Here is a 13,383-nt window from a genome sequence, read left to right on the forward strand (position 1 = left end):
GCGAACATCCCAGCACCTCCGCCGCAGCGGGCTGCAAAGGGGCACATTTGATGCCAACCGAAACCCAGGGCTGTCTCTTCACCTGGCCTCGAGTTTGTGGTCCACGTTCTGGGAGTCGCACCGTGCATATGAATTGATATGGTCATTGTACAGTGATTATAATTTAATCACTGCAGGAAGACCAAGGCAGTCTCTAACAAAAAGCCAAAGGGAAGATCTGGCTGTTTATTTGGTTTTTGTTTTTTTAATATATTTGGTCGGTGTAGACCACCAGCCCCAACAACTGTGACTAGGCTTCCAAATGATTAGCTTCGTTAACACTCGAAGTGTGAGCTGACTTAACCTTCATTTCGCTAGCGCCCTAAATGCATCAGAGCCTTGCAGAACTCAGTCTGCCCTGTGGCTATGTGGTCATCGTTATTCCATGATCAGGTGGTTTCGGTTCACTGTGGGGCCAGTGATTGAACTCGGGAAGCCAGGTGGGGGCCTCCACTGGCCACGTTCCATCCTCTGGTCCTGAAGCCGAACTTCCAGGCGGGGCTCCCGAGGAGGAAGTGGGAGGCACAGGGCTTGAGCTCCCGGAAGAAGGCAGGCAAGATACTCAGTTTGGAGTCCTTTACAAAGGCTTTACACAGTGTTAGTAGAGACCTAGGGGAGGCTCCCATCTGGGTATAAACGCACAATGAAAACTCTCTCTTCTCCCCACTCAAACAGACCTCCTTCCAGGTCAGAAATACCTAGTGTGCCCCCTCTTCTGTGCCTAAGATTACTCTTCTTTGTTCCTCAGCATCTTCTTCAACTAGAGGAAGGAGCCAAACACGAGGTGAGCTCTGTGGCTGCGTTCGGTTCAGGTCATTCAACAAGTTTTTTCCTGAGCATCTAATATGCATGTCTAGACCTGAGCCAGAAAATGGGAGGAGTGGAGAAGCATAAACAAGGCATGGTTCCTGCTTTCAGGGAGCCTACAGCGCCCCCGGACTCTCCCGCCGGCCCCATCAGGATGGGAAGGGTAGTTTGGGGCACTGACGTAACATGAAGTGGAAGCAAGGACACAAACACCCGGTAACTGCCTGGGGAGTGGTTCGTTCTGTGAATTATGACAATGCCGGCCAACATCTGGTTTCACTTGGAATCTCCTAGTTGACTTTAACAAGATGCATTGTAATTGCCTTTATGTAGTGAAAAATGAGCAAAAGTCCTTTTTTTTGTACACTTTATTATTTTTTTTTATTTTTTTAAAGGTTTTATTTATTTATTTATTTATTTATTTATTTATTTATTTACTTGACAGAGAGAGACAGCCAGCGAGAGAGGGAACACAAGCAGGGGGAGTGGGAGAGGAAGAAGCAGGCTCCTAGCGGAGGAGCCTGATGTGGGGCTCGATCCCAGAACGCCGGGATCACGCCCTGAGCCGAAGGCAGACGCTTAACCGCTGTGCCACCGAGGCGCCCCCAGAGTCCTTCTTTTTTAAATTATTCCAGGGGACAGAGGGGTCCGTGACAGTTTTGCCCAGTGCACGTATGCCCATGCATAAGGATAAGCTCTAGGAGGGAAATGGGGTCCTGGGGAGAGCTGGCCCAGGTGCATCTGGTGAGGGTGGGAGCAGCAGCGTGTCCAGGCTGTGCTGAGGGCAGAACTCTGCACGGGCTCCGGTAGCTCTCCGTGATCACTCTAGACTTCCAGGGGCCTTATTGCATCAGTAACTCATAAGTTAGGAACACACCAACCACCCACAACTTTAGGCTAATAGTTGAGAGATGTCAGCGGGCCACCTGAAGCTAACTGATAATGTCAAACCACCTGTTTCCTGCCCAGGGGAGGCGCAAGGGGCTAAGTAGAAGGTGTGGGTTTTAGATTTCTCTCCCAGGCATCAGAGACCCAGGCGGCAGGAGAGCAGCTTGGTTCGAGCAGCTGGGAGATGGGCCCTGGGAAAGGGGTCGGTCATTGCTGCTGGGGATCGAGCCTCCCGCTCAGCCTGCGATCTCATCAGAGCATCTCTAGGTGCTGGGAGGTGTGCAGTGGCCAGGTTGGGGTGTGGGGAGAGGACCCCTCCTTTTAAGCAGCACTTGTTCTGGCACACTTAGGTTTCCTGTTCCCAGGACAGGTCTCTGAGCCGCCCACATTTCTTCCTGCTGCTCAGAGCTCAGGGTCGGGCTCTGTGATCCAAGCCCCTTCATTTATACCTTCTCCATGTCTTCCCTGTACAGAGAGTGAAATCCGAGTCCGACTGCAGAGCGCGTCCCCTTCTACCCGATGTAAGTGGTCACCATCTGTCTGAAAACAAAGGATCTGGGAATCCAGGGTCAACATGGTGTGTGTGTGAGGGGGGGGTCATTCGATCATCAAACATGTCAAAGGGTCTTCTGTGAGAGGGACCCTGGTTGAGGTGCCAGGGGTCAGGAGCTGAGTTCCTCCTGTTCTCTGCTGCGGATAGGGTAGTAAACCAACCCACCGTGACCTTTCTGGAAGCTGAAGGAGCAGGGAGCCAAAGAAAGCCTCCTGGGTCAGCGTCCCTTGAAAGGAGACTGAAGGTTTTGTGGGATGCGCTGGCATGAGACATTTGAGGAACCTATGCTCAGCCATTGGAGGAAGGTTCAGTGTGGCCCCAGGAACAGGAGCAGGAGGGGACCCGATAGAGTACGTAAGGTTGGAGAAGAGTCAGAAGTAAGTGCAGTGTGAGAGTTTGAAATTTATTTCACTGTCCCCGGATTCCCCAGTCCCTGTGACTTGACATTTTGAAATGAACCCGACTGATAGGGTGGAAGCCGAGTACAAGGAGTAGGAGGAGAAGGAGCCGGGTTGGTTGGCCCAGGAATCAGTGACAGGGGATGGCCCAGAGAGCTCCGTGCCCTGGGCCATGGGGGTCCGATGATGTCTCCCCAGAGTCCTTCCTGGCTGGGCGGGGCTGAGCCAAGGATGGAGCTTTCAGGAAAGGGGGTGCCTGGGCAGTCCTCCAGGATGTGTTGTGTGCAAACCTATCTGTCTCTTACTCGCTGCCCTCGCATGATACCTTCCTCCTCTCCTAACTTGTCCCGTGGGGAGGCACAGGGAGCTGGCATCCGTCGGTGACCTATGAACAGGTAATAGTGGCCAAACGGACTTGAACTCACACAAGAGCAGCAGACTGTTAAGGAGTTATGGGCCCCAGATTCCTTGTGACATCCCAGAGCCTACAAGGTCAGGGACCGGGCATTCGAGGTGCCTTGGCAGGAGATGAGCCCACTGTTGAACCATTTGTTTCAAGGGATCTGGTTCGTCTCACTGCCCTGGGTGTAAATCCCCGAGTCCCCCAATCTAGGATGACTGGGTCTTCCAGCCACAGAATTCTCCCTGTGGTGCCTGATGAGGTCTAATTAGGAAATCTAAGCCGAGGACCTCCCCGTGGAGGCGCTGTATTGATGAGGCCGTTAATACTACAAAAGTACCAGCTTGATAACTGCCCGAAATTGACAAAATGCAAAAATTGTAAGGCTGACCAAAAATATCCCAGTGTGTGAAGCGGTTGCCGTCCCCCCTCCTACTCAGGATACCATTAATGTTCTTCCCACTGAGGTTGGACTCGGGAAAGACTCCTGGGCTCATGGAGAATGCGGGGATCACCTTACAGGGACGGAGTTGGATGATGTTAAGCGTCTGCTCAAGGGGAGCCGCTCAGCCAGCGTGAGCCCCACTCGGAACTCCTCCAACACCCTCCCCATCCCCAAGAAAGGCACGGTGGAGACCAAAATGGTGACGGCCAGCTCCCAGTCGGGTGAGTCCCGGGGCCCCGGCTGCCGTGGAGGGAAGGGAGTGAGGTGGCTGAGTTGCCCCGGCCCTGGAATTCGGCCGTGACCTCACAAGGTACTGAGCGGTCATGCTTCGTGCTGCGTGACCTCGTGGGCTGCACCCTGTCTGCTCCACCATCCCGTGAGCATGTAGCTGGGCTCTGGATCCCGGAGATTCTCGCCCAGGACATTCTTGACTCTCTTGGGAATGTGTTGCCCGGGTTCCCCAAATGAAGACTACGGGGGGCACTTGTAGTATTTTCATTCGTTTATTCAGTGAATGTTCTGGGCCTCCTCTATGTGGCACAGAGGAGAAGCCAGACAGATGAGACACAGCCGGTCGTGGAGGTGAGGGCCTCTGGGGGAAGCCAGACCCATAACCAGGAGATCGCAGTCACGTAGGATGGGTGTTGTGGAACCCTCTGAGATCACATGCTTACCAAGTGCAAGGTGGGTTCTGGGCGGGGGTGGGGGGCAGAAAGATGAAGAGCTGATCCTCGGAGCCAGAGGAGGAAAGAAGCCTGTGGTGCTATGATGTAGAGCTTTCTGTCTTTCACTCCTGGAAAGAAGAGAAAATCCTTGAGATCCCGACCTTTCTCTTGTTTTGTAAATATAAAACCAAACCTCAAACCTCGGGGCAGTCTTTAGGACCTGCATGGCCAGCTCCCCCTTGTATAGTGAAGCGGCAGAATCGGCTTCAGATCTGAAGGAGCACCAACCCCCTCGCCGGGGCAGAGTGGCCCTTGGGTCCGGTGGGCACGTGGGGATGGTTACGGGTGCTTGCCAGGGGAGGCCGCCCTCGGTGCAGGGTGGTCACCGACCCAGGCCTTTGCTGTCTGCGCCTGCCGTGTACCTAGAAGTCTGTGTGGGATTTGCGGCTCCCGGGCATCTGGGAAGGTGGAATCAGCAACAGATGGAGAGGCCATTGGTCCCCACCACTCCGGCACACCAGGAGTGGGGTGGGGATCTCGGAAAAATAGGCAGACCCCAGAGTAAAACTGACCTACTTCAGATCTCACCAAGAGCCAGCAAGAATTTCTGACACGAGATCAAGGTTTCACCAGCTACAAGGTGTTGGATGGAAGTGGGCTGACCAACTTCCCTGGACTGAGGGAGTTCCCGGCCATGGGACTAAAGCCAGGAGAAAGTGCTGGCACCCCCGCTCCACCGGGTTACCCCAGCACAGAGTGCCAGTTCGTCTCTCACTGGGGTGTGGGCATGCCTGTCTGATTCCAGTGTCCGGCACCTATGATGCCACCATCTTGGATGCCAACCTTCCCTCCCACATGTGGTCTTCCACCCTGCCGGCCGGGTCCTCCATGGGGACCTATCACAACAACGTGACAACCCAGAGCTCGTCCCTCCTCAACACCAACGCCTATTCTGCAGGGTCAGGTACGTGTGCAGGGCACTTCCCCTCCCACCCTCGAGCCCCTGGCACCTTTACCTAGACCCAAGGGACCCCTCTGGTGTTGACCCTCCCCATGGCTTCCCCAAGAGGCTTTTTTTTTTTAAAGATTTTATTTATTTATTTAGACAGAGAGAGAGAGAGGCAGTGAGAGAGACGGAACACAAGCAGGGGGAGTGGGAGAGGGAGAAGCAGGCTTCCCGCTGAGCAGGGAGCCCGATGCGGGGCTCGATCCCAGGACCCTGGGATCATGACCTGAACCGAAGGCAGATGCTTCAGGACTGAACCACCCAGGCACCCCCCTGAGGGGCTTTCTGCAGCCCGGCGTCCCAAGGTTTTCCCTGCTCAGCTCAGTCTCCAGGTGTTTGTCTTGGTGGGTCTGCTTCACGAAGGACGACCTAGCACAGCGTGGCGCCTAGTTTCACTCCACGTGGATAAAACTGTGCCATGAGCGCATCAGTTAACTTCTCTGGGCTTCAGATGCCTTCTCTGCAAAGTGGTGACTCACAAGAGGGGCTTTGTCTGGACCCCATGTCCACTTGAGGCCTGACCACCCCAGGACCATCCCTTGGCTAGGACCCAAGGCACACCACGGACAGTTTGGTTCTGTGTTGCAAGGCAAGAGCCCAAGATTTTCCTAAAACCAGCAATGTAACAAAACCTAGTAATGCAGCCCTGCCCTTCCTCCTGGGGCTCCCCCCACCCCCCCACCCTCGCCAAGTTCTGGGCCCGACATCCCTCTCACCGGCCTTCCCCCTCCCCTGCAGTCTTCGGAGTTCCAAACAACATGGCGTCCTGCTCTCCCACGCTGCACCCCGGGGTCAGCTCCTGCTCCTCAGGTCAGTGCTCACCAGCTTGCGTTGCCCTTTTCAGAATGTTTGCTTAAAAAGTTAGTGGTCCTCCCTCCTGCTGAGGAAAACAGTGGTTTCCGCAGAAATGTCCTTTCTGCCCCCAAGCGTGATGGGGCATGAAAACCTCCTGGTGTCCCTCGTAATGGGAGAACTGGGAACGCTGGAGAATCTGTCCTGTGCGAAGGCCTCCATCATGGAAGTGATGGGGGGGCTCCGGGGGCTGCCTTGAGCTAAGCCTCCCCCGCTCCCCCCCCCCCCCCCCCGCTGAGCTCACCTGTCCTCCATTGCTTTCACAGTGTTCGGCGTGCAGAACAACCTGGCACCCAGCTCGTCCACCCTGTCCCACGGCACGGCCACCGCCTCCACAGGTCTGTAGCCAAGGTGTGGCTTCGGCCCGGCGGGGACACCTCTTGGCAGCTGTAACTCACAATCTCCCTTTTCAGTAACTGAATTGGAGGGACCAAAATGTCTCTAAAAATCAGTCAACCTTTCTCACCAAAAAAACAGCCCCCCACCTCCCAACCTAGAGATGCCAACCTCTGTCATTTGCTGGCTCAGACATGAGGGAAACCACAGGGGAGCCCATGCTGTGGAGTGTCACCTGTATAACCCTGTCTCACTGCTGCACTGGCCTAAGGTCAGGCTGATTTTATGGTGCATCCCCTGTGCAAGCCTGGGCAGGGGGAGCAGAGGAGGTGTGAACCTTAGCCTTTGCCCTCAGCCTGCTTGCTCTTTACCTGGAGTAGAGAGTCTAATACACATGAGACAACTGGGCATCTTACAAGACAAGATGAATCCAGTTATGCAGAGCAGGTGTTAGGGTTATAGGAGTTCTGAAGGGAAGAAATCCTAGGAGGACTTCATGGAGGAGGAGGAATTTTGGAACAGTTCTAAAAGGATGAGGATTACACCAAAGAAAGGTTCATCTAAATTCATTGCTGCCCCTGTGGCTGGAGAGAGTTGTGTTCATTATTATTGTTCATTTTATTATTCTTACTGTCCTCTTCTCACCTGGGGAGGCTGCCTGGCTGCGAGGGCTGGTCAGGCTGCTTCTGAGCTTCGTGGAGCCGCCCTCTCACCCTGGCCCTGCTCGCTCAGTGGCTCCTTTCTTGCAGCGTGGGGTGTGAAGAAGAACCTGCCCCAGAGCCCCGCCGCCGTGAGCACTGGCGTGTCCACCTCTGCAGGTGAGCGCTGTCCCCAGGTGCCGAGGGAGGCTTGTGCGGAGGGAAAGGTGCTCCGCACTGACACCTGCTCTGTGGGAGGAGGGGTAGAACCCATTGCTGGTCTGAGGTTTGCAACTGTGACTCACCCCAGAGGCCTCCCAGTTGTCATGACAGAGCAGAGATGGGTGTGCCCCTGACCCTACCTTGGCCTTCCCGTCCAGGAGCTGGGGCAGGGAGCTCCACCCTCCACACCTGCCTAAGGTCAGGCATTTGCACGCCAGTCCCCAGCGGTGTCTGGAAGCCCCCAGCCTGCTTCTGTTATGTGTCCCCCAGGCTAAGAACCAGGGAGCCCCTCAGAAGCTACCACCCCACCACAGACACTTCCAACAGGTCCTTTATCCCCTTGGGCTCAGCGCAGCTGGGGTGTTCTTTCCTCCATCGCTCTGATCCTGTTGCTTCCTTCTATTCGACAATTTGTTGATGCAATAAAGATTTACTGAGCACCTGCTTTGTAGGAGACGCTGTCTCCGTGCCAGAGCACAGGCGCGAACAAGGCAGACTAGACGCCCGCGCTCACCAGGCTGACCGCTGCAGGGGAGAGGACGGGTAGACAAGGAGACAAGTACAGGAGAGGACGGCAGAAAATAACACCCCCTGGAAGAAATGGGCGGCTCCCAAGAGACAGGAGTGTGTGCACATTAGACCAGGTGGTCAGGAAGAGGGCCCCCCCCCCCCCGGCCCAGCTTCCAGGATGGGAACCCTTGAGGCTGAAGGATAGAAATGAACCCACCATGTTAAAGACGTGCCTGCCTGACAAGGGGACTGTGGTCTTTTCTCTAAAGATCCTATAACATCCGGGTGGGGAGACAGCATCAGAGGTCAGCCGCCCAGCCCTTCTGGCGTGGACCTTCTGATGGCCAGGCCCAGCCAGGCAGGGGAGAGTGCCTTTGGTCCCCAGGAGGCTTCTTAGTAACCCCTGTCGGCAAGAGCAGGAGGCCCGCAGACGTACCCACTGATCTCTTTCTTTCCCTCTCCGCTCTGCTCTTCCTCCTCCTTTCTCTTCGGCTCATTTCTTCCCTCTCCCTTGTCATCCTCCTTATCGGCTCCTTTCCTCCCCAGCCTGTACCACAAATGTCCAGAGTGACGATCTCCTGCACAAGGACTGCAAATTCCTGATCCTGGAGAAAGACAACACGCCGGCCAAGAAGGAGATGGAACTGCTGATCATGACCAAGGACAGCGGGAAGGTCTTCACTGCCTCCCCGGCCAGCATCGCTGCAAGTACGAGGGGGGAGGGGGTCGCGCTGCGCAGGTTTCAGAAGAAAGGCAGACCCTGCAGGAGACCGAATGTCCCAGCATGGTGGTTTGAGACCTTTTAATAAGAAAACCACAGTCCCCCCATTCAAGTGAAAAGTGCCTGCCTGAATAGTGTGTTCCAGGATCTAGGTAAACATTCAGGAAAATTCTGGCAAAACACTCCCAGAGGGGTCTTTGGGCAACAGGAAGTCTAAGCGCAAGCACAACTGTGGGACATTAACCCAGGAAAGCTGGGCCCCCTTCCTACCCGGGCCCATGCAGGAGCCCCTCTGGGGCAGGCAGGGACTGAGGACAAAATACCCCGGATGATCATGGCCCGTGCGCACAGCTTCTTTTTCAGATGATACCCTCAAGAAGGAAAAGCAAGCTGCCTACACTACGGACACGTGCCTGGTATCAGAAGCTAACGGTGAGAGGAGACCTGAGGCTGTCCCTCTGACCTGGGTCTGTGCGCCTCTCATTTATCTTCCGAGACCTCGTTACTCAGAGCGCAGCCTCTGGCCCAGCGGGATGGGCGCCACCCAGGAGCCTGTTAGAAATGCAGAGAGCCAGGCCCTGGCCCCGCACTGGTCTCGCGGGTGCGTGTGTGTGGGTGACTGCCTGCAGCAGACGCTTTTCCGGGGTGTGTCCGACGTCTCCGGTGGGATTGTTTCTCTCTGTTTACTCCCATCATTTTCAGAACTACTAGTAAATGCTTTACAAAGCTCTTGCTATGTTTATTTTTTTCCTTCCCAAATATTTGGATTCTCTCCCATTAGCTGCGTTTCTCCGCATGCTCTGGGCCGTGCAGACTCTCCCCAGATCACTGATTTCAGGGAGGTCAGTAAAGGAAGAGAAAAATTGGGTCCTAGAACATCTTTTCAAAATGCAAATGCAACCCATTATCGTCTTCAGCAGGCCTGACGCTAAGGAAATGCTTACTTTGAAGACTTACATTTTAGGGGTAGAAGTGGGGCTGTGGAGACAAAAGAGCCTTTCCGAAATCCGATGAAAGCTGTCAACAGTTTTCCCAGGAAACTTCACCCGTGCCCAGAAACAGTCAGTGGTTAATAAGCAGGAGGGGCTCCTGTGCTAGCCCCCCACCCTCGCCCCAGGTGAGGACTGTGTTCACAGTCCCTGAACCAAGAAATCAAGAGTCCTTTCTCATAAGCACATTTATCATTTGAATGTGAATGTCACCCCTAACGTGGAACTCCAAAAATGTCTTGGGCTTGAAAGATTGAAGGTCACAAGAAGGTTAAGACCCTGCTTTCCCCCGGCCATTAATTGCTTGTCAAGCCATGTCTTTCTCGATGGAATTGTTGAGTGAGTGAGTGTCGCTGCCTGGTGCTGCTTGGATGGCATATTTCCCTCAAGTTCTGCCCACAGTCAGCTCACAGGCTGTCCTGTGGGCTCCTGTAGTTGAAAAGCCCAGGTCCAAACCTGTGTTCTCGGTGTTTGCCTTCCAGGAGATGTGAAGACTGTGTCCACCAAGGGCAAGGCCGCCTCTTCAGGTGGGTGACACCAGCAGGTCCTGCAGGGACAGGAGCTGACGGGGCTGGTGGTGATGAATGGAACAGATGACCGCCCCCCCCCACCTGCAGCCACGCCTTCCCCTGAAGGCCTGAAGGCAGCAGGGTGGAGGGCGGCAGAGGCGGCAGGGGGCGCAGGCTGAGGGCTGGAGCAGGCCTGCAGAAGGCGCCAGCTCGGGGTGGCGTCCAGGGCCCAGGGTCTCCCAGCAGGCCAGGAGCCCCCGTTGTGTCTCGCAGAACCCCCTGCCTGGGCTTCAGAGCACCACTGAGACCACACGCACATCTCCAGCCCTTTACTCTTAACTCACTTGCTTCCACAGTCTTGAGAGAGAAACAGGCAAGGGTCACAGTCCATTGTAGACACTAAAAACCCTTTTCACTTAAAAAAAAAAGAAAAAGTCCCCCCCCCCCCCAGGTGCTGAGTGTAATTCCAGGCACCGCAGGGATTACAAAGAAGGAGCAGTGGGAACGCTGTGGGTTTGGCCATCCTCAGATGCAGGAGGTTGTAGCAAATCCGTGGTCGTTATCCCGCTTTTTAAACTCCGAGCTGCGTCCTGTGCTAACCGCCTTCCGTGCCTTCCCTCCTTCAACAACGTCCTGAGGAGGAGGCAGGCTTTTAACCCCATCTTACAAGGAAGGAAGCCGAGGTGAAGGGACCCCTGCGGGCGCACACCCGGATGGTCAGCACGTGCTCTTCGCCAGCCAGGGCCCCGTGTTCCCCTGGGAGCCAGTCTCCTCCTCCATGGCGCTGCCGCCCAACCAGCATTCACTCAGGCCCCTGGGAAGTCCCCAAAAGCCAGAGAACTTGGAGCAAAGAGGCACGAGCCTGCTGCATTCCCCTTACCCTTCCTCTGTCGTCCACAGAAATCCACAACTACAAGCACCGGGGCGTTGGCGGTGTAGGCGGCGACGGCGGGGGCCCGTGGGGGGCAGCGCCGGCCTGGTGCCCCTGCGGCTCCTGCTGCAGCTGGTGGAAGTGGCTGCTGGGCCTGCTGCTCACCTGGCTGCTGCTCCTGGGGCTGCTCTTTGGCCTCATCGCTCTGGGTACGTGACCGCAGGGGCTGGGCGACAGGCCCCACTGCCTGTGCAGTCCGCACATCCCGAGTGTGAAGGAGGGAGGGATCAGAGAGGATGGGTGCAGACCCCTTGTTACTGCAGATGAGCAAACTGAGGCTCCAGAGGCACCTGGCCGGAGTCCCAAGGCTGCTGGGCGGCCGAGCTGGGGTCCTGGTGTGGCTCCCAGTCCGGCCCACTGCCCCTGAACAGCCTGCTAGGCAAGCATTTGGCTGCCCTTGCTGACCAGGCCAGGCCTTCTTTTTTTTTTTTTTTTTAAAGATTTTATTTATTTATTCAACAAGAGATAGAGACAGCCAGCGAGAGAGGGAACACAAACAGGGGGAGTGGGAGAGGAAGAAGCAGGTTCATAGCGGAGGAGCCTGATGTGGGGCTCGATCCCATAACGCCGGGATCATGCCCTGAGCCAAAGGCAGACGCTTAACCGCTGTGCCACCCAGGCGCCCCTGGGCCGGGCCTTCTTGTAGCCCCTTGGCTCTTCACCTTCCCCCCCCCCCCCCCCCCCCCGTGTGGGTCTCTGCGTGGCCTGTCCCAACCGCACATGAAGGCCGACTCCCAGGCCAGGTTTCTCCAGCAGTCATTGGGACAGGTGCCCTCTGGACGGATTCCAGCAAGATGTCCCTAGAGTCCCAGGCGGAGCGTGCCTGGCCCGGCTGATCCCCCCCCCCCCCCCCCCCCCCCCCCCGTTGCAGCGGAGGAAGTGCGGGCGCTGAAGGCGCGGGTGGCCGCGCTGGAGCAGAGCCGGGGCGGCGTGCTGCTTTACAAGGACACGGTGGAGCGCGCCAGCAAGGACCGGCTGCAGGGTGCTGCGCCCGGCGCGGGAGCAGGCGCGGGGAAGCTGGGGCTGGACGGCCACAGTCAGGAGGAACTCTGGCTGTTCGTGAGGGACAGGCTGATGGCAGAACAAGAAAGCGGTGAGCGCGGCGCAGGGCAGAGCCCCGGCCTCCCACGCTCCTCGCTCCTGGTTGGGTCCCGCCCGGGAGCGGGGAGGGGGACGGGCATTGCCATCCCATCTGACTGCGGGGAACACTGAGGCTGGTCTAGGAGAACGGCACCAGGTCACACAGCTAGCCCACCTTAGAGTCCGGGTGCTAGTGCCCACCTCCATTTCTTCCCCGGTAGCACGGCAGTCCCCCTCGTGTGTGTCTGTGTGTGTGCACGTGTGTGCACGGGTGTGGCCCACACAAGATGTGCCGCTAACTCCAGGTGTACCTTCCCTTGTAGGAAATCTCCGAGGAAGCCCCGGCCCGAAAGGTACTGGGTAGACTGAGCCCTGATCCTAGTCTCTTTCCTGCCCTTGCACTGGGGTTTCTGGGTGGAAATTTTCCAAACGGAAGGATGAGCAGTGGAAAGATCTTACCATATCTGTCAGGACGGTTGAGAATGGCCCTGGGGTTCTCACCCCATCTCACAGTTTTTGTATCTTTCTGATTTTAGGTGACATGGGAAGTCAAGGCCCTAAAGGTAAATCAAATGTGGCGATTTTGCCCTGAAATATTAGGAAGGGTTGGTTTAAGGCAATTGGCTAGGGTCGGATTCCCGCACACCCTGTCTTCCTGGCCAACTCTCCACGTGTAGGACCCGCAGACCTTGGGCTTTTGGAGTCAGGGGTTTGGTGACAGAGCAGTGCTCTATGTCTCTGGGGCAGCACTGTCCCTCGTCCCTCCTCAGGGGTCTCGGGACTTCCCTAACAAGGACTCGGAATGCACCAAGGGTGTGCATCTCCCTCAGCTCCAAAGGACAGCCCAAGGGCCTGCTACTCTACACAGTCCTTAGGGAGCTTTCTAGAAATACAGATTCCTGGGCCCTGCCAGGGATCCAATCCCAGATGCCAGGAATCCAATCCTCTGGGATTGGATCCCTCCGCGCCCAGGGGAGGGGATGACCCAGGTCAGGAACCACCACTGCAGGTGAGCAGTCTGCTCCCAGGGGTCTTAGCTGGGGGAGGCTGGAGGTGACCCCCGGCAGTCGGAAACAGGGCTCCTGTTGGGGAATCCAGTAGGGGCAACACCACCCGCCTTCGGGGAGAGGCCAGTGTAGCAGGGAAGCAGGACACAGTCACAGGAAAAGGCCCCACAGCGTTAGTTGGGGAACAGTCGTGCGCTGACCTGTGTGACACACATTCACACGCCATAGGAAATGTATCTATTTCCTCAGCAACGTGGTTTGACAACCAGTGGGACAGGCCCGTGGGCGGAAGAGGTTTCCGATCCCAGTGACACAGCAGCACCCCTTGATCTAGCTGAGTGGGGCTCACAAACGTCAGTGTGTAGGAGAACGGCCAGAAGATGCTGG

At 56.3% G+C, this 13,383-nt stretch overlaps 1 protein-coding gene across 2 annotated transcripts in view; it reads left to right on the forward strand.

Moving 5' to 3' along the window:
- The window catches only part of COL17A1 (collagen type XVII alpha 1 chain), a 53,010-nt gene that overhangs the window by 14,451 nt on the left and 25,176 nt on the right, over positions 1–13,383 (forward strand). For both annotated transcript variants that reach the window (XM_026494055.4, XM_057308431.1), the window contains exons 7-20: positions 788–823; positions 2,208–2,255; positions 3,608–3,751; positions 5,001–5,159; positions 5,940–6,011; positions 6,320–6,391; positions 7,139–7,207; positions 8,306–8,467; positions 8,832–8,912; positions 9,952–9,996; positions 10,879–11,058; positions 11,781–12,002; positions 12,313–12,342; positions 12,526–12,552. In XM_026494055.4, coding sequence (XP_026349840.3) covers positions 788–823; positions 2,208–2,255; positions 3,608–3,751; positions 5,001–5,159; positions 5,940–6,011; positions 6,320–6,391; positions 7,139–7,207; positions 8,306–8,467; positions 8,832–8,912; positions 9,952–9,996; positions 10,879–11,058; positions 11,781–12,002; positions 12,313–12,342; positions 12,526–12,552 — 1,347 coding nt within the window. The remainder of the gene's footprint in view (positions 1–787; positions 824–2,207; positions 2,256–3,607; positions 3,752–5,000; positions 5,160–5,939; positions 6,012–6,319; positions 6,392–7,138; positions 7,208–8,305; positions 8,468–8,831; positions 8,913–9,951; positions 9,997–10,878; positions 11,059–11,780; positions 12,003–12,312; positions 12,343–12,525; positions 12,553–13,383) is intronic.

The sequence above is a fragment of the Ursus arctos genome, unplaced genomic scaffold (genome assembly GCF_023065955.2).
Source record: "Ursus arctos isolate Adak ecotype North America unplaced genomic scaffold, UrsArc2.0 scaffold_7, whole genome shotgun sequence".
Lineage (NCBI taxonomy): Eukaryota > Metazoa > Chordata > Mammalia > Carnivora > Ursidae > Ursus > Ursus arctos.